Here is a 24454-nt window from a genome sequence, read left to right on the forward strand (position 1 = left end):
GTGAGATCACGATCTGAGCTGAAGTCGGATGCTTAACCAAATGCCCCTGATTTCTTTTTTTTTTTTTTTTTTTTTAATTTTTTTTCAACGTTTATTTATTTTTGGGACAGAGAGAGACAGAGCATGAACGGGGGAGGGGCAGAGAGAGAGGGAGACACAGAATCGGAAACAGGCTCTGAGCCATCAGCCCAGAGCCCGACGCGGGGCTCGAACTCGCGGACCGCAAGATCGTGACCTGGCTGAAGTCGGACGCTTAACCGACTGCGCCACCCGGGCGCCCCCTGATTTCTTTTTTTGAGAGAAAGAGAGAGAGGGAGACACGGAATCTGAAGCAGGCTCCAGGCTCTGAGCTGTCAGCACAGAGCCCGACGCCGAGCCCAAACCCACGGGCCATGAGATCATGACCTGAGCTGAAGTCAGACACACTTAATCGACTGAGCCACCTAGGCGCCCCTTAAAGTTTTTTTTCTGATGCTGTCAGAACTATAGTTCAGGAAGACTGGTCTGGTGGCAGAAAGGATTGGAGGTGGCAGGGAAACCAGTGAGGAAAAGGTTTTAATAGATCAGGGGAGAGAAAGGGAGGGCCTGCAGCTAGGGTGGTAGATGGGAAGTTTTGACAATTATCTAAGAGCCGTGCTTAGATTTTCCTTTGGGAGATTTCTTCTCTTTCTAATTCTACTGATAGGAAACAATAATGCTGACTCTTTAATCAATCTTAGATAAAGGCCACTGAATTGCAGGATAAGGAGGTCTGACGGATAGGTCTTTGAGTCCAGAGATATTTCCCCCCCTTACAGGGGCACACAATAAACTCAATTCCTTAATCAGTCAAGGGCTTTGTGGAGGACCCAGGTGGGAAGATCTAAGACTGAACTGAGTACTTACGGACACACTAGAGCCTGCAAGCTCCCAAAGAAGAGGCTCAGAATTAACAAATTAGGTCAGGGCACTTCCTTCTTCAGGAAGAAAGTTCCCTTTTTTCATAGTTTTTCCAACGAAGTTTTTAGTTTAGAGAAGTGGAAATGACTGGGAACTGCTTTTGTTTCATGAGAGGAGTACTCCTCGGGCTAGGGCTCGCAGCTGTCTTTCTGTGGTCAAGGCCTGGTGCTGGGGATGCTAACCTGCGGTGCAATGCGCTGAGCCCGGGGAATCTTAAGCACATACCCAATTCCCAGAAAAGGAACTAGTGTTCAGAAGCCAAAAAAGGGGAAATGTTTTGTTTTCAGAAGGTCAAAGGGCCTGGAAGAAGAGCTTGCGGCCTAAGTGTCTTAAGTCTTTCTGGAGTGTTCGTAATCAGGCTGGAACAGTCTGTGGCATTCGCATTCCTGTCCCTCGGTGCCGACTTAATGAGTTTAAAACACCAAAGGGGTGGGGAAATAACTTCCGTTTTTCTCCCACAATGTTCAGAAGCAAATGACTTTAAGCTCAATTTCCTTATTTACCAGGTATGTGGCGGAAGACTTGACGTTAAGTTTCTTTCTACGGTAGCTGTCCTAATTTAAATACCCCAATCACCCCTCAAAGAGAGCCAACCTAACAACCCACAAGGAACATGGAGGGCTCGGCTTCTGTCTATCGCGCAGACTCCACCCCAGACCCCGCCCCTTCCTTTCCCGGATTCTCCAGCAGAGGGCGCAGGCGCAAAGGTTCTGTCTGGGCCCGCCCCCGGGGGCAGGGGAGGGGTAGGCGGCGCGGAAACTTGGCCTCGGCTTTCCGGGAGCTGTGGCTCGGGAGGGGGTGGCGCAGGAAGGGTCGCTACCCAGTCGGGAGCGGGCCGTCGGCTTCCCGGAGCGCCGTGCGCTCCTCCCGTCCCCGGGCTTGCGCTCTCGGAAGGGGCGCGCCCGCGCGAACCTCGCTCCCGTCACCGCCCACTCCTCCTCCCCGCGGCCGCCCCTCCCTCCGCCCGGACAGCCGGCGGCGGCTGCGGCGGCGGCGGCGGCGGCGGCCGGGAGAGGCCCCTCCTTCACGCCCTCCTTCTTTCCCTCGCTCGCAGCGGAGCGGAGCCGGCGGACGCGGCTGGGCCCCCAACCCTCCCCGGGCCATGGCCGGCAACGTGAAAAAGAGCTCTGGGGCCGGGGGCGGCGGCAGCTCCGGGGGCTCGGGCTCGGGCGGCCTGATCGGGCTCATGAAGGACGCCTTCCAGCCGCACCACCACCACCACCACCACCTCAGCCCCCACCCGCCCGGCACCGTGGACAAGAAGATGGTGGAGAAGTGCTGGAAGCTCATGGACAAGGTGAAAGGCCTGCCCAGGACCCGCGGGAGCAGGGGTGGGCGTGGGCGGAGGGGGCCGAGGGAGGGGAAGGAAGGGACAGAGGAAGCTGGGGGAGGGGACGGGTCATGCGGGGCTGGGGAGGCGAGGAGCTAGGGTGACCCGGAGCTGGGGTGACCCGGCCGCAGGGTGGGGGACGCGGGGGTGAGGAAGAGACCGGGAAGGTGGGGGTCGGCGGTGGGGGAAGGGCTGCGGTTGGGAGTTGGGGAACGTTGAGGTGGTGTTTGGGGGTGGCGAGACAAAGATGGGGTGGGGGCTGGGGTGAAGGTTAACTGGGAAGCCACCAGGGCGGAAGTATAATGGGGGGGTGCAGAGTTTGGGGCTCTGCAGGGTCTGGGGATGTGGGTCACGGAATTGGCCCCAGGAGGTAGGAGGGAGGGGGAGGGCGAAGAAGAGCGTGCAATTTACCGGCTGGGGCTGTTAGCTGGATGAGCAGTCGAGCTCTGAGTCGGGAATTAACGTTTATGGGCTCTGGTTGAGAGACCTGGGGTCAGGACAACTCCGTAGGCAAACTGCGCTCGGGGAGAGCCCGTAGTTTTTTCTCATTAAGATATTAACACCAAGGTAAAAGAAATCAGGATGTTTAAATGGCCAAGGAAGGAACTTTCCTCCACCTCTAGCGCTGGGGCAAATTTTTATTCTCCAAAACATTGGATGTGATCCATTGCTGGTGCTGAGATTAAACCACAAGTTCTGGTTAGAAACATTATCTTCTGAAAGATGTATTAACTGAGCGTGCTAAGCAGCAGATTCTGACTTCTTCCAGATTCTGACTGCTTCCAGAACTTCCTCCTCATGCTGCTTTTAGCTGGGTTCTACTTTTTTCGTGGCCGACCTGACTCCTTGTTACAGGACCTGACTTTTAAGCTTGTTCAATGAGCTTCTTTGCTTACCTTTTTTAAAGCAAGTTTGAAAAATATCGCTTTTATATTTAGCCATTAAGTGTGGCATTTGGGAGAAGTTCACCTCATTATAATGTCTATAATATAGTAGTCCAGAGTCCTTAAAAGTGTTTAAGCATTTTGAGAGCACCCAATATAGTGTTTTCTTAGTTCATTAATGGACATTAATTAATAACTTACTTTTGGAAAATTTCATATTGTCAGTGAAAAGTAACTGGAAGTATCTGGCATATTGTAAGAGAATGGTGTTATTTCCTCCAGAGGAAAATTGGTTTTCTCTGGTTCCTCTCTAGGTCTAGGTTCCTCTTCTGTAAAGTTCTTCATGGATTGTTTTGGACTAAAACAGCTAATAAGAATGATTATGAAACACTTGGCAAACATAAACGTGCTGTATAAATGCTTAATAAGTCCCGTGCGTGCATTAACACTCCTGAAGTGCATACAAGTGGTTTCAGAGCCACTTTTTCAGGGCTGGTGTTTCTCATGTTAAATAATTGGTATTGTAGTTAATGATACAAGTTTTTTCATATTTATTATGTTGGTGGTGTAGTTTTCATTTCATTATTTAGAAATTGTAATAAAACCATTATAGAAAGTTAGGCATGTAAAGGAAACTTTAAATTCATTGACACCTTTAAAAACGTTTTTTTTTTCTTAAGTGTTTACTTATTTTTGAGAGAGACAGAATGCAAGTGGGAGAGGGGCAGAGAGCAAGGGAGACAGAATCTGAAGCAGGCTGCAGGCTCTGAGCTGTCAGCACAGAGCCCTATGCGGGGCACGAACTCAAACCACAAGATCTTGAGATCGTGACCTGAGCCCCTGAGCCGAAGGCGGAAGTTGGACCCTCAACCGACTGAGCCACCCAGGTGGCCCTCATTGACACCTTTTTAAAAAAATACCAAGTGTATTCAAGATCTGAAGTTTGTAGGTTTGCATTTTAGGGATTTACAGCTGAGGACTGAAAAGGTTCCCCTGGATTTAAAAAAAAAAAAAATTGTATGTTTAATTAGTTTCTCGTGTAAGATATGTGTATGCAATATACCCAAACTTGTATGGATTAGAGACCTTTCCTTAAAAATAATAAACTTTTCCTCAAACTTTTGAATCTCTATAAGGTAGTTCAAATAAGATCCTTTTTAAGCTTTTTTCCTTCATTTCTTTAAAGTACGTGTATAGCGATGTGATTTTTTTCTGCAGAATGTTTAGTTGTATGGGGAGAATAGGACTCATTTTGAGTGCTTTTCAGGTTTTGATAGCTTCAAGGGAAGTAGGTGCCCAGCTTTTCCTTTCTAGTGTTGGGAGAGAGGGATGTTTTATTCTTGTGTTGCTTGTCTTAAGGTGATTTTTAGTAATGTCTGTACCCTGTATCACAAATTACTAGTCCCGTTTCTGGTGTATTAGGCTGATAGGTTCATATTGCTCTCCAGATTTCCTGAGTACTTTCATAAGTATTGGATTGAACTGTTTCTTTTATGCTTGCATATTTTTTTCCACGTTTTTGTTAGAGTCTTAAATAAATGTCACTAACCCTTCTTCATGTGGTATGATGTAAGTGGTAAAGAACTTACTGTCAAATCCACAATTGCCCCACACATTTATTGAATTCGGTTCTGAGTCTCTCTCTCATACCTGTTCTATCCTTGTTGTTGAAGCTAGGTGAATATTATTCTAGCTTATCAGTGATCAGTGTCTTGACTTCATGCTGGGAACTGTTAGTCTCTTCCCCTCCCCCAGTACTGAATGTGTGCAGATGGAGAAGTTGGCATAAGTCATGGGTTCTGGTCAACATAGGCCCAATTTACTAATCCATTGTGGAACTTAAACTCATTGTCGGAAAAGTCCTTGTGCTGGGACACTTGTTATTAAACAAAAAACATGGTCAACCTCTATTTTGCCAGCTGAGTATATTGTAATAAATACTTGTGTAAATACTTGTGTGTGAAGAAAGTGGCTGGGAAGAGAGGATTGGGCAGGGGAGTGGAGAGAAAAATCCTATAAATTGCCTTAAATGTAAACTTAGAAGTAGTAAGGTGTCTAGTGAGACTCAAAATTCCATTATGAAGTAGAGCAGGAGTTGGCAATCTGTTTTTGTCAAGGGACAGTAAATATTTTAGGCTTTGCTGGACACATACTTCGTCTTGTATTCTTTGTTACTGTTTCACAACTCTTTAAAAAAGTAAAAGCCATTCCTAGCTTGCAGGTGGACAAAAAGAAAGGGCTGGAGCTTGTAGTTTGCCTGCCCCTGAAGCAGAGCAACATACTGGCTATATTTTAGGTCTATGTTATGTTTTTATTTCGAATTAGCTTATATCATTAAAACATTAAGGTGTTGATTTTTTTTAGTGAGATATAATTTATAAGAGAATTTATAGTTCCCTTATGATTTTAAGGGAAAAAGCTTCCCTTTAAGGCATGAGTTTTAAAAAAGTATTTTCAAAAGGTGATCCTTCTGCTGCCTGCCTTCTTCTGTTTGTCCCACCTCTGTCCCACCACCCCCCAAAAAATACCTTGAGTAACTTCCTGTATTTGGGAAGTAAGATGCACTAATTAGAATTTATGATTCAGTGTATTTCATTGGACTACATCCTCCTTTCCTTCCTTCCTTCCTTCCTTCCTTCCTTCCTTCCTTCCTTCCTTCGCACGCTAAGTCCCAGGCATACTGCTAGGTGTAAATTCTTACACTCCAGATTACATTACAGTGGTAAGTGACTACGTAAGTATGTAAACAGTGATAGGAGATCTCTTAAGTTTAAACTTATTTTTTCTGTACATATTACTTCTGTACTCATCTTAACCTCTTGAGATTGTAAATTCCGCGAGGACAGCGCAGCGACTATGATCTGCTTATCTCCTGCAGTGTCCGGTCATGAGGACTTATACAATAGTAAGAGCTTTGTAAATATTTAAATTGCTTTGTGTGTTCTGAAGGAATAACTGAAAAGAAAGCGTGTGGGGGTGGGAATAAATTTTATTTAAAAAAAAAAATTTTTTTTTTTCAACGTTTATTTATTTTTGGGACAGAGAGAGACAGAGCATGAACGGGGGAGGGGCAGAGAGAGAGAGAGACACAGAATCGGAAACAGGCTCCAGGCTCCGAGCCATCAGCCCAGAGCCTGACGCGGGGCTCGAACTCACGGACCGCGAGATCGTGACCTGGTTGAAGTCGGACGCTTAACCGACTGCGCCACCCAGGCGCCCCTAAATTTTAATCACATTAAACTTGTTTCTTGCAGTAGCCCTTTGGCGGTATCATCTCTTTTATAGATGGAGACACTTGGGCTCAGAGATGTTATGTAATTTAATTTAGTTAATGGTGGAGCTGACTTGGAATCCAGGATAACCCACCTCCTTAGGCTTGGTTATTTCCTCCATACAGTACCTTCTCAAGTGTACCACAAAGTTTCAGTAACAGAAACCATTCAGCAAGTGACCTGTGTGGTTACAGTAGTCCTCACGCACACACGTTCATTAACGCACCCAAGCAAAGTAGACATTCTCTTGAATAATAAGGTAGCATTTAATACCATCCAGTGAAATGTCTGTTATCTGCTTTCAAGTTCAGTGTTTGCATTTCTTTTTTTTTTTTTTTTTTTTTTATTATTTATTTTTGGGACAGAGAGAGACAGAGCATGATGGGGGAGGGGCAGAGAGAGAGGGAGACACAGAATCGGAAACAGGCTCCAGGCTCTGAGCCATCAGCCCAGAGCCTGACGCGGGGCTCGAACTCACGGACCTCGAGATCGTGACCTGGCTAAAGTCGGACGCTTAACCGACTGCCACCCAGGTGCCCCTGTTTGCATTTCTTCAAATTAATGTGTACTGGTTACTTTGCATGGTGGTCACAGAGGCTTGTACACTTCATTTTCCTCTTCTACTTAATTTGTGTTCTCTGCGGTAGTATTTATCACTTTTTCATCCGTTTCTCCCTTTGCTAGAGCTCTTCAGGACCCAGGCTCTGTCTTGATATCAGTTTCTGGGCCTAACATGTGGTACTTGCTGAATGAAGTGCAGACATTTAACAAAATAAAATGAGATCAAAACATAGTCCCTTCTCATTTTTTGTATGATTGATTAGGGGGGAGTCAGGTAGGGAATCCCCCCCTTTTTTCAAATGTTTATTTATTTTGAGAGAGAGAAAGCAGAAGTGGGGAAGGGCAGAGGGAGAGAGAGAATCCCAAGCAGGCTCTGTGTTGTCAGTGAGGAGCCAGACTCGGGGCTCTATGTCACAAAGTGTGAGATCGTGACCTGAGCCGAGATCAAGAGTTGGAAGCTTAACTGACTGAGCTACCCAGGAGCCCTAGGAATCTTCTTGAGTGCTGAATTAAAGTATCATTTACTTAAAGTAGTTTTACCTTTTTCGATTATAAAGGTAATATACAGTCATTGTAAAACATGATTGTGTTGTTTTTATGCTATTAACTCCCCAAAAGGATGTAAAATTCTTCATAATTTCTTATGAAATGAGCTCACTTGAGCATTTCATGTGATTCATGGTAGAAATTTTCAAAGGTATATAGAATAAAAGTGGGGTTGGGCCAGGGGAGAAGAGAATTTGTTCTGTTCATTTTGTAGCTTTGGCTAAAGTTTTTGGTAATTCTTGCTATAGTAAACCTTGTTTTTTTTTTTTTTTTTTTTTTTTTAAACATACAGTGTTGGGGCGCCTGGGTGGTGCAGTCGGTTAAGCGTCCGACATCAGCCAGGTCACGATCTCGCGGTCCGTGAGTTCGAGCCCCGCGTCGGGCTCTGGGCTGATGGCTCAGAGCCTGGAGCCTGTTTCCGATTCTGTGTCTCCCTCTCTCTCTGCGCCTCGCCCGTTCATGCTCTGTCTCTCTCTGTCCCAAAAAATAAATAAACGTTGAAAAAAAAAATTAAAAAAAAAATAAATAAACATACAGTGTAGACTTGGCTTCAGGAGTAGAACCCAGTGATGTACCAGTTACATATAATGACCAGTGCTCATCCTGAAAAGTGCCCTCCTTCATGCCCATCACCCATTGACCCCGCCCCCATCAACCCTTAGTTTGTTCTCTGCATTTAAGAGTCTCTTATGGTATGCCTCCCTCTCTGTTTTTATCTTATTTTTCCTTTCCTTCCTTTCTGATCATCTGTTCAGTTTCTCCGATTCCACATGTGAGTGAAATCATGTGATAATCTGTCTTTCTCTGACTTACTTCGCTTAGCATAATACCCTCTAGTTCCATCTGTGTTGTTGCACATGGCAAGATTTCATTCTTTTTCACTGTCGGGTAGTATTCCATTGTGTTTATATTATGTACCACATCTTCTTAATCTGTTCATCAGTTGATGGACATTTGGGCTCTTTCCATAATTTGGCTATTGTTGATAGCTCTGCTATAAACATTGGGGTACATGTGCCCCTTCGAATCAGCATTGTTGTATCCTTTGGCTAAATTCCTAGTAGTGCGATTGCTGGGTCGAAGATAGTTCTATTTTTAATTTTTTGAGGAACCTCCGCACTGTTTTCCAGAGTGGCCGCACCAGTTTGCATCCCCACCAATAGTGCAGTAGGGTTCCCTTTGCTCCACAACAGCTGTTGTTTCTTGAGTTGTTAATTTTTGCCATTCTGACCGGTATGAGGTGGTATCTCATTTTGGTTTTGGTTCGTATTTCCCTGATGGCATGTTGAGCATCTTTTCATGTGTTCTGTTTGCCATCTGGATGTCTCTGGAAAAGTGTTCGTGTCTTCCGCCCAGTTCTTCGCTGGATTATTTGATTTTCGGTAGTAAACCTGTTTTTAGTATGTTGTTGGTATGTTTTTAGTATACATACACTAAACCTGATATGGGCATGGCAACCATGGGCAAATTGATCTATTCCTCTTTCATTGGAGTTTGTGTTATATTCAAACATAACATAATAACGTTTATGCCGTGAAAAAAAACCCATTTCCCTAATGATTAACCTAGATCATTAAAAGAAAAACAAATTAAGTATTAGTTTGGAAGCTAAGCCTAAGCTTCAATCACATTTTTTAATGAAGCTGTTAATTCTGATCTACGTTAGGTTTGTTGAAAGTAGGGGGATTATGACAAGCAAGTCATTGTGAAATGTTTTCATGATTAGCACATTTTGTGCTGGAAGGAAATAGGTGGGAGTAGTCAACCAGGAGCACTGGAAGCCAGCCTCAGCTCTGTCCCCACAATGTTCCTTCCTGCAGCAGCTTCCAAAAGGAGGAGGGGAAAAGGGTGCAAATTTCAAGCCCTGGGAAGATTTGGTGCTACTCTCATAGATGCTCCCGCGATTCCTTCAGAAGAAATCCACAGATGACTCTGGGTCTCCTGACTGCAGCTTTTGGGATGGATGATGAGTCTTTCTTAGCAGACTCTGCTTCCTGGGCACCCTGTCAGAACCATCTCTGGTCACTGCCTTTCCTCTGGTTCTGGGATCAGCCATGAGGAAGTCTTAAAATGAGACCAGCTTATTGGTAGTTCAGTGAATGGGATGGGATCCTAATTCCTGCCTCTTCCTTTCTTAGACCTGCTTTGCATAGGTGTAACACTTTTTATGAAAAACAGTTTAATGCAGAACAAAATGTCTCCCTTTACTCTCATACCTTCAAGTGACTACCTCTCCAGAGGTACCTGGCATCTATAGCTTACAGTCCGTCCTTATCCCTTTCCCTAAGTGGCTCTGAGAAGGTTGGATGGACACCTTTTGCCCTTGAAAGATTTATCAACTTGAGCAAGTTACTGACTTCTTAGCATTTACTCCCTAAGACTGATGGCTGAGTTCTAATCATTTCTTATATTGTAGACCAGTTTACAGTTTCACATCTGATACATCAAAAATCTCAAAACAGTGTGTTTTAGGAGAATGAAACTGAGATTCAGAGAGATTAAATAACCTAAGTCACCCACCCATCTAATACTTTTGTTTTTTTCTGTGGATCTTGAACTGGTATTCAGACTCTGTTAAGTGATTCTTATAAACAAGTGCTTCTCATACTTTAACGTGAATTCAGACCATCTGGGGATCTTGTTAAAAATGTAGAGGCTGAATAGATCTGGGGTGGGGCCCACGATTCTGTAGTCCTGACCAGCTCCCAGGTGATGTCCGTGAAGCTGGCAAAGGGACCGTGCTTGAAGTACCAAACCTCCGTACCACAATTGCTTTTATTTTAGGTAAGCTTGCTGGATTTTTTTTTTTTTTTTTTTTGGAAGAAATGGCAATAGGATATCTTGTTTATGTTGAAGATTTTAATTATTATGTTCTTAAATTTCAAAAGTAATTTATACTCAGAATTAAACATTTTTAAACCAAGGTGGGATTCTTTTTAATTAAAAGAATATTTTTTAAGTTTATTTATTTTGAGACAGAGAGAGAGGAAGGGGATCAGAGAGAGGAAGAGAGAGAATCCCAAGCAGGCTCCGTGCTGTCAGTGCAGATCCCGACTCAGGTCTTGATCTCATGAACTGTGAGATCATGACCTAAGCCAAAACCGAGTCGGTTGCTTAACTGACTGAGCCACCCACGTACCTCAAAAGTGGGACTTTAAACAAAAATGGTTCTAGAATTTTTTTTTATTTGCTAAATTGTGGAGATTTTCCATGTTAATACCACATATAGGTCTTCCTGAATTTTAAGGATTGTATAAGATTTCATAATTAAATATGTTTACTGAATTCATATTAACAATATTTTTGTTTTATTATTTCTTTAGAGAGCATGCAGGGGAGGCACAGAGAGAGAGGAAAGAGAATCTTAAACAGGTTCCATGCTCAGTATCGAGCCCCTGTGTGGGGCTCAGTCTCACGACTGTGAGATCATGACTTGAGCTGAAATCGAGAGTCAGATGCTTAACTGACTGTGCCACCCAGGCACAGTATTGATAATCTTCTAGGTTATTTCTGATTTTAAGTATTAGAAACTGTGCTGTAGTGACTATCCATTTTGTGGTTTCTGAATATTTCTTTAGAATAAACTCCCAGAAATGAAATGTGCCACATCAATGGACTCGCACGTCAAAGTTTTAAAAATATATATGTGAGCACATTGCCCTCCAAAAAGTTTGCCTCCGACCACAATCTTTGTCTAGTTTGTTGATTTAAATGATTCCTGGGGCACCTGGGTGGCTCAGTCGGGTAAGCGTCCGACTCTTGGTTTCGACTCAGGTCATGATCTCATGGTTCAGGGATGCTGATAGCGTGGAGCCTGCTTGGGGTTCTCTTTCTCCCTCTCTCTGCCCCTCCCCTGCTTGCTCTCTCTCTTTCTCTCTCAAAATAAATAAACGTTAAAAAATATATATGATTCCTTGTTACCTTAGGTGAAAATTATGGTGGATCTGATCGCAATCACACTTTTCCTGAACTCAAGCTATATGCCTGGTGCTGGGGAGTTAAAGATGAATCCGTGTACTCAGACTCTGGTGATATAACTGGAGTCGTACAAAGGCTCTGGGAAGCCTCTGTGGGAATCATTAGGCAAACCATGACTTAGTCCCTGAGGACACAAGAAAGGGGACTGGGAATGGGGAGGGCTTTAGAGCAAATTGGTGCCTCTGCGATATCCTGAGCCACAGTTACATCTCAATTGGGCCTGACATCCAAAAGCGATGCTAAAATCGTCTAATTTCTAGCTCATGCTGAGTATTTGGTTTGAAGTTGCACCAGTAAGTCCGGATAGAGATTTTTTTTTTCCTTTTAAAAATAGGATATGTGTATAAAAACTGCATGTTTAAACTATCAGCACATGTAGTTCCTTTAATATCGTACATTGTGTTGGATGTATTTTTTTTGTGTGTGCAGTTAATGTGATAAATGAAAGTAATGAGATTGGTAATTAGTTATAAGTGGCATAGTGTCTTTAATAAATAGTGTTGGGTGGTATTTGAGAAGTGTTAGGTAGTAATTACAGTTCAAATCCCTGAATGGAGTTTTGATAAATCAATAATGGAGAATAGTAATTAGAAGTAAAAGGCTTTTTTCTTGGGGCCGTTATCTAGTGATGATATGTTTCGTAAAAAAAAATATATGTATAGGGGCGCCTGGGTGGCGCAGTCGGTTAAGCGTCCGACTTCAGCCAGGTCACAATCTTGCGGTCCGTGAGTTCGAGCCCCGTGTCAGGCTCTGGGCTGATGGCTCAGCCTGGAGCCTGTTTCCGATTCTGTGTCTCCCTCTCTCTGTGCCCCTCCCCCGTTCATGCTCTGTCTCTCTCTGTCCCAAAAATAAATAAACGTTGAAAAAAAAAAAAATATATATATAGGTTTCTGATTTCTCTTTAAAAAATATTTAAAAGCTTCACTGTACATTTATACTTGTAAAACTTAAATCTCTTCAAGTTTCTGTGTTGATGAGTTTCTAAAACTTGAAGCTTTAATAAGAAACACTTAACAAGGCTTTAGAAATTAATTGATCACTCTCATTTATAGAGGCAGAAATTCAGATCCAGAGAGGTGAATAAACTTGCCTAATGTCAACAGAGCCAGTTAATGTTGGTCATCAGACTAGAACCCAGGTTCCCAGACCTGGTGTCCTCCCTGCTATATCTCCTGCTTCCTTGAGCAATATGGAGCCTTTTAAAACTGTAATCAGATTTTACATGTTTTATGTTGAATTCAACATACTGAATACTCATTTAAAAAAAAAAATTTTTATGTTTATTTCTGAGACAGAGCATGAGTGGGGGAGGGGCAGAGAGAGAGGGAGACAGAGAATCAGAAGCAGGTCCCAGGCTCTGAGCTGTCCGCACAGAGCCCGACGTGGGGCTCCAACTCACAGACGATGAGATCATGACCTGAGCCGAAGTCGGTCGCGCAACCGACTGAGCCACCCAGGCGCCCCTGAATACTCATTTTTAAAGTATAAAGCTTAATCACGTTAAAATATTTTAATGTTTATTTTTGAGAGCATGAGCAGGGGAAGGGCAGAGAGAGAGGGGACACAGAATCCGAAGCAGGCTCTAGGCTCTGAGCTGTCAGCACAGAGCCCGATGCGGGGCTGGAACCCATGAACTGTGAGATGACCTGAGCCAAAGTTGGATGCTTAGCCAGCTGAGCCACCCAGGCACCCCTATCATGTTTTAACATATAAAAATGTTTGAAAAAACTTCCATGGATAAGTTGAGGTCTATAGAGATAAAAATACTTAGTCATTCATAGTCCTATATGCTTAGAGTTTTCTGCCTAATTAGAAATTCACATTCCTTAGCGTTAGAAAGGAGTCTGTGTTCAGAGTAGAATTAGGTTTAGGCACTGTTCTTGGTACCTTTTCTCTTTTTATAAATTTAGCTATTTCCAAGCATAATTTTATTTCTCTTTATTGTGACCATAGCACTTTCCAAATTTTTTTCTATTGACCATTGAGCCTTGGCAGAAGCAAAGGGAGGAGCGAGGCCAATGAGAAAGCTATTATGAATGGGCTGTATGGCAGCTGTACAAGGATGCTGTTGCTTTCCCAGAGCTAAGCACGTTTCTTTTTGGCGTTTTTTTGAGTGACGCTGTAAATGTACAGGCAGAAGTAAACAAAAGGAAGCCATTTTTGCTATTGCAAGACTTGGAAGGCAAAATAAAGTTGGCCAAATGGAGGACACACTAAGCAGGGAAATATTTTATCTTTTTAGAAATTTGGGGGGGAATGTTTTTTAAGCTCAGAGTGTCCACTTATGCTTTAACTATGACTGCTAATTTAAAGTTCACTAAGTAGTAAAGGCAGGTTGTTAGCTTTTGAAGTTTGCTGACTATTGACTTGAATTATTCACAAAGCCTTTTTTGAACTTTTTCCCTAGGGATTATACATATTTAGGGTGTTTCTCTTTCTAGAAGATTTTAACATCAAAAGAGTAGGTCTCTGTGTTTTCTTTATGTCTGCATTAGTGTTAAAAACTCAAGAGCTAGTGGTGGAATGCTGATTTCCCTGGTCATTGGAGGATTCATCTCAAAAAGATCTTGAGAAAAGCAGACATTTAATCTACAAATGATCTTTACAAGGTCACATTTGAAGGAGGGACAAATAATACTTGTGGAAGGTACATGGTACCAGCTTGAAAATGCAAGCAAATCAAATGTTTTGGAGACATTTTTTAACCCTTGATATTTTAAATCTGGTATGTTATGAGAAGTGATATATTTTTCAATTGTCATAAACATTTATTGATTGCATATTATAGGTTGGACATCGTATGTAAGACTAAGCAATTTTAGGGGCGCCTGGGTGGCGCAGTCGGTTAAGCGTCCGACTTCAGCCAGGTCACGATCTCGCGGTCCGGGAGTTCGAGCCCCGCGTCAGGCTCTGGGCTGACGGCTCAGAGCCTGGAGCCTGTTTCCGATTCTGTGTCTCCCTCTCTCTCTGCCCCTCCCCCGTTCATGCTCTGTCTCTCTCTGTCCCCAAAATAAATAAACGTTGAAAAAAAAAATTAAAAAAAAAGACTAAGCAATTTTATTTTCATTTTGTTAGAAGGAAGCATGTCTTTTTTCCAGAGGTATTAGGCAAATACTGCATTTTAACCTAAATTCTGTGAAGTTAATGCATTTACTTTTCTTGTTTTTCTTTTTTTTTTTACATTTATTTATTTATTTTGAGAGAGACAGAGACAGTGTGAGTGGGGGAGAGGCAGAGAGAGAGGGAGACAGAGAATCCCAAGCAGGCTGTGCACTGTCGGTGCGGAGCCCAATGTAGGGCTCGAACTCATGAAACTGAGATCATGACCTGAGCCGAAATCAAGAGTTGGACGCTTAACCGACAGAGCTAAGTAGGGACCCCAGTGCCCTTATCTTTAAATAGGGAGAACATGCGGGTTGGTGTGTATCGCCCTGGATATAAATGGAAACTCTTATTGGGAGCTGTGCTGGATTTGTGCCTTTGGAGGAGTGGTGGTTACTGTAGCTTTTGCAGATCGTAGGTTACGCTGTTCTTGGGTGGCCTGCTGCCTTTTCTCTATCCTTTGGTCATCAGTTAGAGAGCATGCAGGATTAGGAAGTTGGAGTGGCGTGAACCAAGATGGTAGAAATAATGGTACCAGTTTCGGGGAGTCATCAAAGGGTGATGTGTTAATCTATCACTCATCTTCGGTACATAATTCCTGCCTACCCTGAAGATAAGCCTGGTCAAGTTGTATGGAAATGGGGAGGGGAACTAACATATTGAGTGCCTAGTTTATTGGAAGTTATAGGCCTTTCATAAGTGTTTATTGTGAGTAGGTATTATCTCTGTTTTTGCAGATAATTTTTTAATTTTAATTGAAAGCTTAAACATTCTTAATTTTTTAAAAATTTCATTGAAAATTTAAAAAGCCTGTACGTTAGGCTTTATTGTAATGTCTCCTTGTTAATGCCCTACCTCTTCCACATCTCTCTCTTGCTTTCTCTACTTTGCTGTCTCCATTTTAGTCTCACTGATGTTTTTATTCTTCAAACAGATCTAGACCTGTTTCACTTTTGGACTTAAAGATGACCCGTCCTCTGGGCTCCTCTTCTGCTGATACTACCTGGCTAGCTCCTTTGTGTAATTTCCGCTTTTAGTCCAGATTCATCTCAGAGAAGCTTTCCCTGTTCACTGGCCTAGAGGAGTTGTTCAGCATATTCTTGCTATATTACTCTAATTCTTTGCATTGAGTGTGATATTTTTCTTAATATTGAAGTATAATTGACATGGAACATTCTGTTAATTTCAGGTGTATAACATGATTCTGTATTTGTATACATTATCGAACGATCACCACAATAAGTATAGTTACCATCTGTCACCATACAGAATTACAAACCTGTCCTCACAAAAATTTTTTGCTTACAATGAGAACTTGTGCGATTTACTCTCTTAGCAACTCTCAAGTATGCAGTACAGTATTATTGACTGTCGTCCCCAAGCTGTATATTACATTCCCATGACTGAAGTTTATACTTTTTGACTCCCTTCGCTCATTTTGCTGACCTCCCAATCACCCCTCCCCTCTGGCAACCATGAATTTTTTTCTCTGTATCTATGAGTTTTATTTGCTTGTTTTATTTTTTAGATTCTACATGTAAGTGAAATCATACGGTATTTGTCTTTCTCTGCCTTATTTCACAGCAGAATACCTTCAGGGTCCATCCATGTTGTCAAAGACGGTGAGATTTTATTTCTTTTTATGGCTGAGCAGTAGTCTCTTGTGCATATATACCACATCTTTTCAAGTTCTTAGTTCAGGATTACACTTTTTATTTTATTTTTTAAGCATGTTTGTTTAGTTATTTTGAGAGGGAAAGAGTGCGAGCAGAGGAGGGGCAGAGAGAGGAAGAGAGAGAGATTCCCGGTTGGCAGTGCAGAGCCTGACGCTGGGCTCAATCCCACGACCCATGAGATCATGACCTGAGTTTAAATCACAAGTCAGACACTTAACTGACTGAGCCACCCAGGCACCCCTTACCGTGTCGTCTTTATCCATTTATCCATCAGCGGACACTTAGATTGTTTTCGTATGTCAGCTCTCGTAAATCATGCTGCAGTGAGCATAGGGGTACGTGTATCTTTTCAAATTAGTTTTTTGTTGTCTTCAGATAAATATCTGGAAGTGGAATTATTGGATTCTATGGTAGTTCTATTTTTAATTAAAACAAATTTTTTTTAAGTTAGAGAGAGAGTGAGTGAGCAGGGAAGGGCAGAGAGAGAGGGAGAGAGGAAATCTCAAGCAGGCTCTGCACTGTCAGCACAAAGCCTGATGTGGGGCTCGAACTCATGAACCGCGAGATCATGACCTGAGCCAAAACCAAGAGTCAGATGCTCAGCTGACTGAGCCACCTAAGCACACCTCTATTTTTAATTAAAAAAAAAAAAAAAAAAAAAAAATTTAATGTTTATTTATTTTTGAGACAGAGACAGAGCATGAACGGGGGAGGGGCAGAGAGACAGGGAGACAGAATCGGAAGCAGGCTCCAGGCTCTGAGCTGTCAGCACAGAGCCCGATGCGGGGCTCGAACTCACAGACTGTGAGATCACGACCTGAGCCGAAGTCAGATGCTTAACCGACTGAGCCACCCAGGCGCCCCATGTTTTTAATTTTTTAAGGAACCTCCATACTATTTTCCATATGACCGCGCCAGTTGACATTCCCACCAAGAGTGCATGAGGGTTCCCTCTTCTCTACATCCTTGTCAACACTTCTTTTTGATACTAGACATTCTGACAGGAATCTGGTGGTATCTCATTGTGGGTTTGATTTGCATTTCCCTGATGATTAGTGATGTTGATCATGTGCCTGTTGGTCATCTGTATGTCTTCTGGGGAAAAATGTCTATTGAGACTTTTTGCCCACGTGAAAATCAAGAGTTTTAAAAAAGTTTTTTTGTTGAGTTATAGATGTTCTTTATGTGTTTTGCATGTTAACCCCTTACCAGATACATGATTTGCAAATATCATCTCCCATTCCGTAGGTTGCCTTTTCATTTTGTTGATGGCTTCCTTTGCTGTGCAGGAACTTTTTAGTTTGATGTTGTACCATTTATTTTTGCTTTTTTGCCCTTGTTTTTGGAGTTTGATCCAAAAAATCCTCATCAAGACCCATGTCCAGGAGCTTGCCACCTGTATTTTCTTCTGGGAGTTTTATGGTTTCAGGTCTTAGAAGTTTGTATTTTTTTTACTTCTTTTTTATAGTTTATTGCCTTGATTGCTCTCTGATTCAGGCATGTTGTCTTTTCACTTCTTTATCCCAATGCTTGGCATATATTTATTGAATACGTGCACTGAGAAAAGGCAAAACCATCAGGAACAGCCTTCAGCTTACTGCCTTCCTATCTCTGAGTTTATCTCTGACCTGCCCTCCCTGCCTTTCTTCTGGTTTAGAGGAAGGGGGTATCCTTTCTTCTAATGGTGTTTAGTGTTTCTAGCTGTGTGGTAGATCTCATTCCCTGTTGTTTGCCAGAAACCTTAGCTTTTCGTTTATCTTTTTCTCTTCTGATTCTTTCTACATATAAATCATGTCCAATTTTCTCTGAAAATAAAACCCTTTAGTTATAGACCTCTTGTAGTCTTTGTTGGGTCTTGATCTCTCAGTCTTATTGTCAGACTCTCCTACCTCCCTCCATGGACTAACCTAAGGAAGCTCTCATTTTAGTTGTTTTTATTATAAATACACTGTAAAAATATATTCTGAATTATAAACAACTGACTTACAAATGAGGTTTTGGAATGTAACACTTGTAAATTGGAGACTGTTTTATTAATATGAGTTCTTGCTGTTAGCATATAGTTGTCTTCTGAGGTAGAGTTTTTTTTTTTTTTCCCTTGGCTATGTTGTTCCCTTTTGGCTTAAACCTTTGATAGGATGAGCAGCTTCCTAAAACACTGTTAAAATATTCATACATCAGATATTCATATTGATGCAGCTTGTGTTTATTTGGTAGGGTTATATGGGACTATTTTTCAAGAGCTCAGGAAATGGTGTACAGAGAATAGAACACCTACCTGGCTTTAAAAATGTATCGACTTACTCATTGTTTGAAGAGTCATTCATGATTAGTTATTAAATGGGAATTTTACAGTTATTCTAGATGGACCTCATGTTTCCACTTCTGGGGCATCTATCCTGAGGAAATAAGCTAATGTACAGAAGAGTACCATGCCCAGTGATGTCCATCACAGTGATACTTGGAGCAGTAAAGACTTGAAAACAATGTAAATGTTAAAACAAATGGGGGGGGGTGTTTGAGATACGTTATGATGTATCCATAGAATGGAATCATTTAAACATCACAAAAAGGTTTATAATGAGCTTTTGTTGACTCAAGGAAGAAATCGGTGTTTTTAAGTGTGAGATAAAAAGCAAGATGTTACACTTCTCTCCTCCGACTGGTACACAATGTTAGGTAAGTTTCAAACCAAATATTGCTGATAATTAGAAAAACCAGAAGACCCTCAAGAGCTGTGAAGGCAGTAAGGATTTATGAGGCCAGGTTCTGGAAGATGAGGAAAGCTCTGAGAAGTTTGCCTGATGTTTGAGGCTACCTTGCCCATGAGGTCATGGCTGATTCTGGAAGTGACCGTTGAAAGGCTGAGCAGACTTTTCAAGATACGGATGTCGAGGAAAAAAAATTGGAATTAGAGCCTGCCAAGGTAGAGAGCCTTGGGAAACTCTGGGTTTTGGGGTTGGGTCCCTCAGGGCCTAAATTGTAGGAGTAAGGGTGAAACGGAAGTAGACTAGTCTTTATAGGGACTAAAGTCCAGTTTTTCAATCTGTTCAATTCTGGATTACATGAAGGTGGTCTGGGATTCCTAATGTCCCCAGCCTGTTTGTCTGCCAGAAGCAAAAGTAAACCCTTTCTGAATAACATCATCCATGGCCTCAGGTTGTCTCTATAATTCTTTTTTATAATTTTTTTGATATTTATTTCTGAGAAACAGAGACAGAGTGCGAGTGGGGGAAGGGCAGAGAGAGAGGGAGACACAGAATTCAAAGCAGGCTGCACGCTGTCAGCACAAAGCCCGATGCGGGGCTCGAACCCATGAACTCTGAGTTCATGACCTGAGCTGAAGTTGGATGCCCAACCGACTGAGCCACCCAGGCGCCCCTCTATAATTTTTAAAAAATGTTTATTTATTGAGAGAGAGAGAGAGAGAGTGAGCGAGTGTGCACACGAGAGGGGGAGGGGCAGAGAGTGTGGGAAAGAGAGAATCCCAAGCAGGTTCTGTGCTGTCAGCGCAGAGCCCAATGCGGGGCTTGATCTCACAAACTGTGGGATCGTGACCTGAGTTGAAATTGAAATCAGGAGTTGGACACTTAACTGACTGAGTCACCCATGTGCCCCTCTGTCATTTTTTGTATACAGAGTCCAACATTCAGTAAAAAATAGACGTATGAAAAGACAAAATGCAACTGGAAACCAAAAGGAAAAATTGACAATAGAAATATACCCATAAGACAAGCAGAGATATTTGAGTTATCAGTCATGAACTTAATAAATCTGTGATTAATGTGTTAGAATAATTAAAGATAAAATTGGTACCGTTGAGATTTGAAATAATGAATTAGAAATTCTGAAACCGAAAAACACAAGAACTGATGATTAGGAACTCAGTGAATGGGTTTAATAGCATAGATACAAGTGAAGAGACAATTAGGAAAGTGAAAGATAAAAAAAATTCAGGCTAAAGCACTGAGAGGCAGAAGGATGGAGAAGACCGAAGAGTGTATGACAAATGGAATATGATGAAAAGGTCTTTATGTATAAGTAATTGAAGTCCCAGAAAGAGAGGAGAAAGGAAATGTCACAGTAGCAATTACAGGTGTGCCTTGTTTTATTGTGCTTTGCAGATACTGCATTTTTTTTTTTTTTTTACAAATTGGGTTTGTGGCAACCCTTTACTCCACTATTCCAACAGCATTTGCTCACTTTGTGTCTCTGTCATATGGTAAATTCCCCCAACATTTCAGACTTTTCTTATTTACGTTTGTTACGGTGATCAGTGATCTTTGATATTCCTATTCTAGTTTTGGGGCACCACGAACCACACCCATGTGAAATGGTAAAATTTTTTTTTTTTTTTTTTTTTAAATAAGCTCTATGCCCAATGTCGGGCTTGAACTCATGACCCTAAAATCAAGAGTTGTGTGTTGTGCTGAGCCAGCCAGGCGCTCCTAAAATGGTGAACTTAATCGATAAATGTGGTATGTGTTCTGACTACTCCATTGACCAGATTCCTCCTCTCTCTCCCTCTCATATGGCCTATTTCCTGAGATACAACAATATTGAAATTAGGTCATTTAATGACCCTGTAATGGCCTCTTAAGTGTTGGGGTAAAAGGAAGAGTGGCAGGTCTGTCACTTTAAATCGAAAACTAGAAATGATTAAGCTTAGCGAGGAAGTCATATCTAAAGCTGAGATAGGCTGACATCTGTGCCTCTTGCACCAGTTAGCCAAGTTGAGTGCAAAGGAAAAGTTATTGAAGGAAATTAAAAGTGCTACCTACTCCAGTGAACACACAAATGATAAAAGCAAAACAGTCTTACTGCAGATGTGGAGAAACTTTGAGTGGTCTGGATAGAAGACCAAACCAGCCCCAACATTCCCTTCAGCCAATAAGAGGGTGGGGGAAGCTGCAGAAGAGAAGTTTGAAGCTGGCAGAGGCTGGCTCTTGAGGTTTAAGGGAAGACGCTGTCTCCATAACACAGAAATGCAAGTTGAGGCAGCAAGTGCTGGTGTAGAAAGAAGCTGCAGCGGGCCATCCAGAAGATCTAGCTTAGATAGTGAATGTGGCTGCATTAAACAAGTTTTCAGTGTAGATGAAACAGCCTTCTATCAGATGAAGATACCGTCTAGGACTTTCATCAGTAGACAGAAATCAGTGCCTGGCTTCAAATCTTCACAGGGCAGGCCGACTCTCTTGTTGAGGGGCTAATGCAGCTGGTGACTAAGTTGAAGCCACTGCTCATTTACTACTCCAAAATCCTAGGGCCCTTAAGAATTATGCTAAATCTACTCTGCTTGTGCTCTGTGAATGGAACAACAAAGCCTTGATGATAGCACAACTGTTTACAACATGGTTTACTGAATATTTTAAGCCTACTGTTGAGACCTACTGCTCAGAGTAAAAAAAAAAAAAATTTCAGGGGCACCTGGGTGGCTCAGTTAAGCATCTGACTTTGGCTCAGATCACGATCTCACAGTTCATGAGTTCAAGCCTCGCATCGGGCTCTGGGCTAACAGCTCAGAACCTGGAGCCTGCTTCAGGTTCTGTGTCTCTCTCTCTCTCTGCCCCTTCCCCACTTGGTTTTTCTCTCTCAAAAGTAAAATACTAAAAAAAATTATTTCAAAATATTACTGTTCATTGACATTGCACCTGGTCACCCAGGAGGTCTGATGGAGATGTATAAGGTTAATGTTGTTTTCATGCCTGCTAACACCGCATTTAATTAACACTGATTTTCGGGGCGCCTGGGTGGCTCAGTCGGTTGAGCGTCCGACTTCAGCTCAGGTCACGATCTCACGGACCGTGAGTTCAAGCCCCGCGTCGGGCTCTGGGCTGACGGCTCAGAGCCTGGAGCCTGCTTCCGATTCTGTGTCTCCCTCTCTCTCTGCCCCTCCCCCGTTCATGCTCTGTCTCTCTCTGTCTCAAAAATAAATAAATGTTAAAAAAAAAAATTAAAAAAAAAATTAACACTGATTTTCAAGTTTTACTACTCAAGAAATACATTTCATAAGTCTATAGCTGTCCCAGATAGTGATTCCTCTTTGGATCTGAGCAAAGTCCATTGAAAACCCCTGGAAAGGATTTACCATTCTAGATGACATTGAGAACATTCTTGATTCATGGGAAGAAGTCAAAATATCAACATTAACAGGAGTCTGGAAGAAGTTGATTGTAACCCTCATGTAGACTTTGAGGGGTTCAGGACCTCAGGGCAGGAAGTAGCTGCAGGTGTGATAGAAATAACAAGAGAACTAGTTGCAGAAGCAGACCCCAAAGATGGGACTGCATGGCTGTAATCTCAGGATCAAACTTGAACAGATGAGGAGTCACATCTTACAGAGGAGCGAAGAAACTGGTTTCTTGAGATAGAATCTCCTGGGGAAGATGCTGTGAAGACGGTTGAAATGGTAGCAAAGGATTTAGAATGTGACATAAACTTAGTTAATAAAGCAGTGGAAGGATTTGAGAGGACTGAAAGATTTTGAAAGAATTTCTACTGTGGGCATAATGCTATCAAAGAACGTCTCATGGTACGGAGAACTCAATCATGAAAGGAAGAGTCCATCGAAGCAGCAGACTTCACTGTTGTCTTAATTTAAGAAGTTGCCATAGCCACCCAGCCTTCAGCAGCCACCACCCTGGTCAGTCAGCTGTCAGCATTGAGTCAGGACCCTCCACCATCAAAAAGGTTACAGCTCACTAAAAGCTTAGGGGATGGTTGCCATTTTTTAGCAATAAAGTATTTTTTAATTAAGGTATGTACGTTTTTTAAGACCTAATACTATTATACGGTTAATAGACTATAGTAGAGTATAAACATGACTTTTATATGTACTGGGAATCCAGAATACTCATTTGACTCATTTTATTGAGATGGGTGCTTTATTGTGGTGGTCTGGAATCGAGCCTGCAATATCTCTGAGGTATGCCTGTATAGTTTGGATATAGGTACATTTAGACATATTTTGTGTATTTCAAATATATTCTTTGATTCTGTACATGTGTTTTTACTCTTTGTACGGTATCTCGTGAACAAGTTCTTATAAAGTGGTAGAATTTAAGTAGCTTTTGTATGTGTGTGGTTAATGCTTTTTATCCTGTTTAAAAAAGTTTTCTCTCTCATGAAGTAATGAAGATAATTTTCTTCTATTATCTTTTCAAGCTTTATAGATATGCGTTTGACATTTAGGTCTATAACCCACATAGTTCTTTGGTGTTTTGTTTTTGTTTTTTTGCTTATTTATTTATTTATTTTTGGGATAGTGTAAGGTGAGGGTTTAGTTTGATTTTATTGTTTTTCTATATGGATACCCAGTTGTCCCACTACTATTTTTGGAAAAGACCACTCCTTTGTGATAAGTGAAGGGTCTGTATACGTGTGGGTCTATTTCTAAGCTTTTCTGTTCCACTAATTTATTTGTTTTTCCCAGACACAGAAAAATCCATGTAAGTGGCGAAGTACAAAATAAGATGGTAGGAATAAATACAGATTTATCGGTCATTGTAACAAATATAAAATGTACTAAACTCACTAGTTAAAAAACAAAGATTGTTACATTGAGTTTTAAAAATACAGCTACCTGTTCTCTAAAAGAAACCTATATAAGACATCAGGACTCAGAAAAGTTGAAAGTAGAAGATGGGAAAAAGAATTATCAGGCAAATTCTGGAGGTCATTTATATGGCAAGGAATGGTGTCTCGGTTCAGCTGCATGCTTTACTGGGTTCAGGGCCGCTCTGCTCCCTCACCCCAGTGGTTAAACTCTGGCCTCTGCATTACTTCCCAGGGTAGCCATGTGTTTGATTTTATATAGAGAGGGGGAGGGGCAGAGAGACAGGGAGACACAGAATCCAAAGCAGGCTCCAGGCTCCGAGCTGTCAGCACGGTGCCGAATGCGGGGCTTAAATGATGAACCGCAAGATCATGACCTGAGCCGAAGTCAGACGCTCAACTGACCGAGCCACCCAGACGCCCCTAGCCTGCTATGTAATTTCTGAACCATTAGTCTCTTGTACGGTTTTAAGAACCCACCCTTCCAGGGGAACCACTAAAAATGGAAAATCATTGTCCATAGGCAGGGGTGTTACAGATCATCTCTTAGGGTCTTGTGCATTTTTTTTTCTATTTCTGCAATCGAACACATATTTTGTAACTTTTTTTTTT

General features: G+C 42.0%; 1 protein-coding gene across 1 annotated transcript in view; it reads left to right on the forward strand.

Moving 5' to 3' along the window:
* The first annotated feature begins 1701 nt into the window (after window positions 1-1701).
* The window catches only part of CBL (Cbl proto-oncogene), an 84920-nt gene continuing 62167 nt past the window's right edge, over window positions 1702-24454 (forward strand). Inside the window, exon 1 of the mRNA XM_047876811.1 lies at window positions 1702-2236. Coding sequence (XP_047732767.1) covers window positions 2042-2236 — 195 coding nt within the window. The 5' untranslated portion in view covers window positions 1702-2041. The remainder of the gene's footprint in view (window positions 2237-24454) is intronic.

This window comes from Prionailurus viverrinus, chromosome D1 (genome assembly GCF_022837055.1).
Source record: "Prionailurus viverrinus isolate Anna chromosome D1, UM_Priviv_1.0, whole genome shotgun sequence".
NCBI lineage: Eukaryota > Metazoa > Chordata > Mammalia > Carnivora > Felidae > Prionailurus > Prionailurus viverrinus.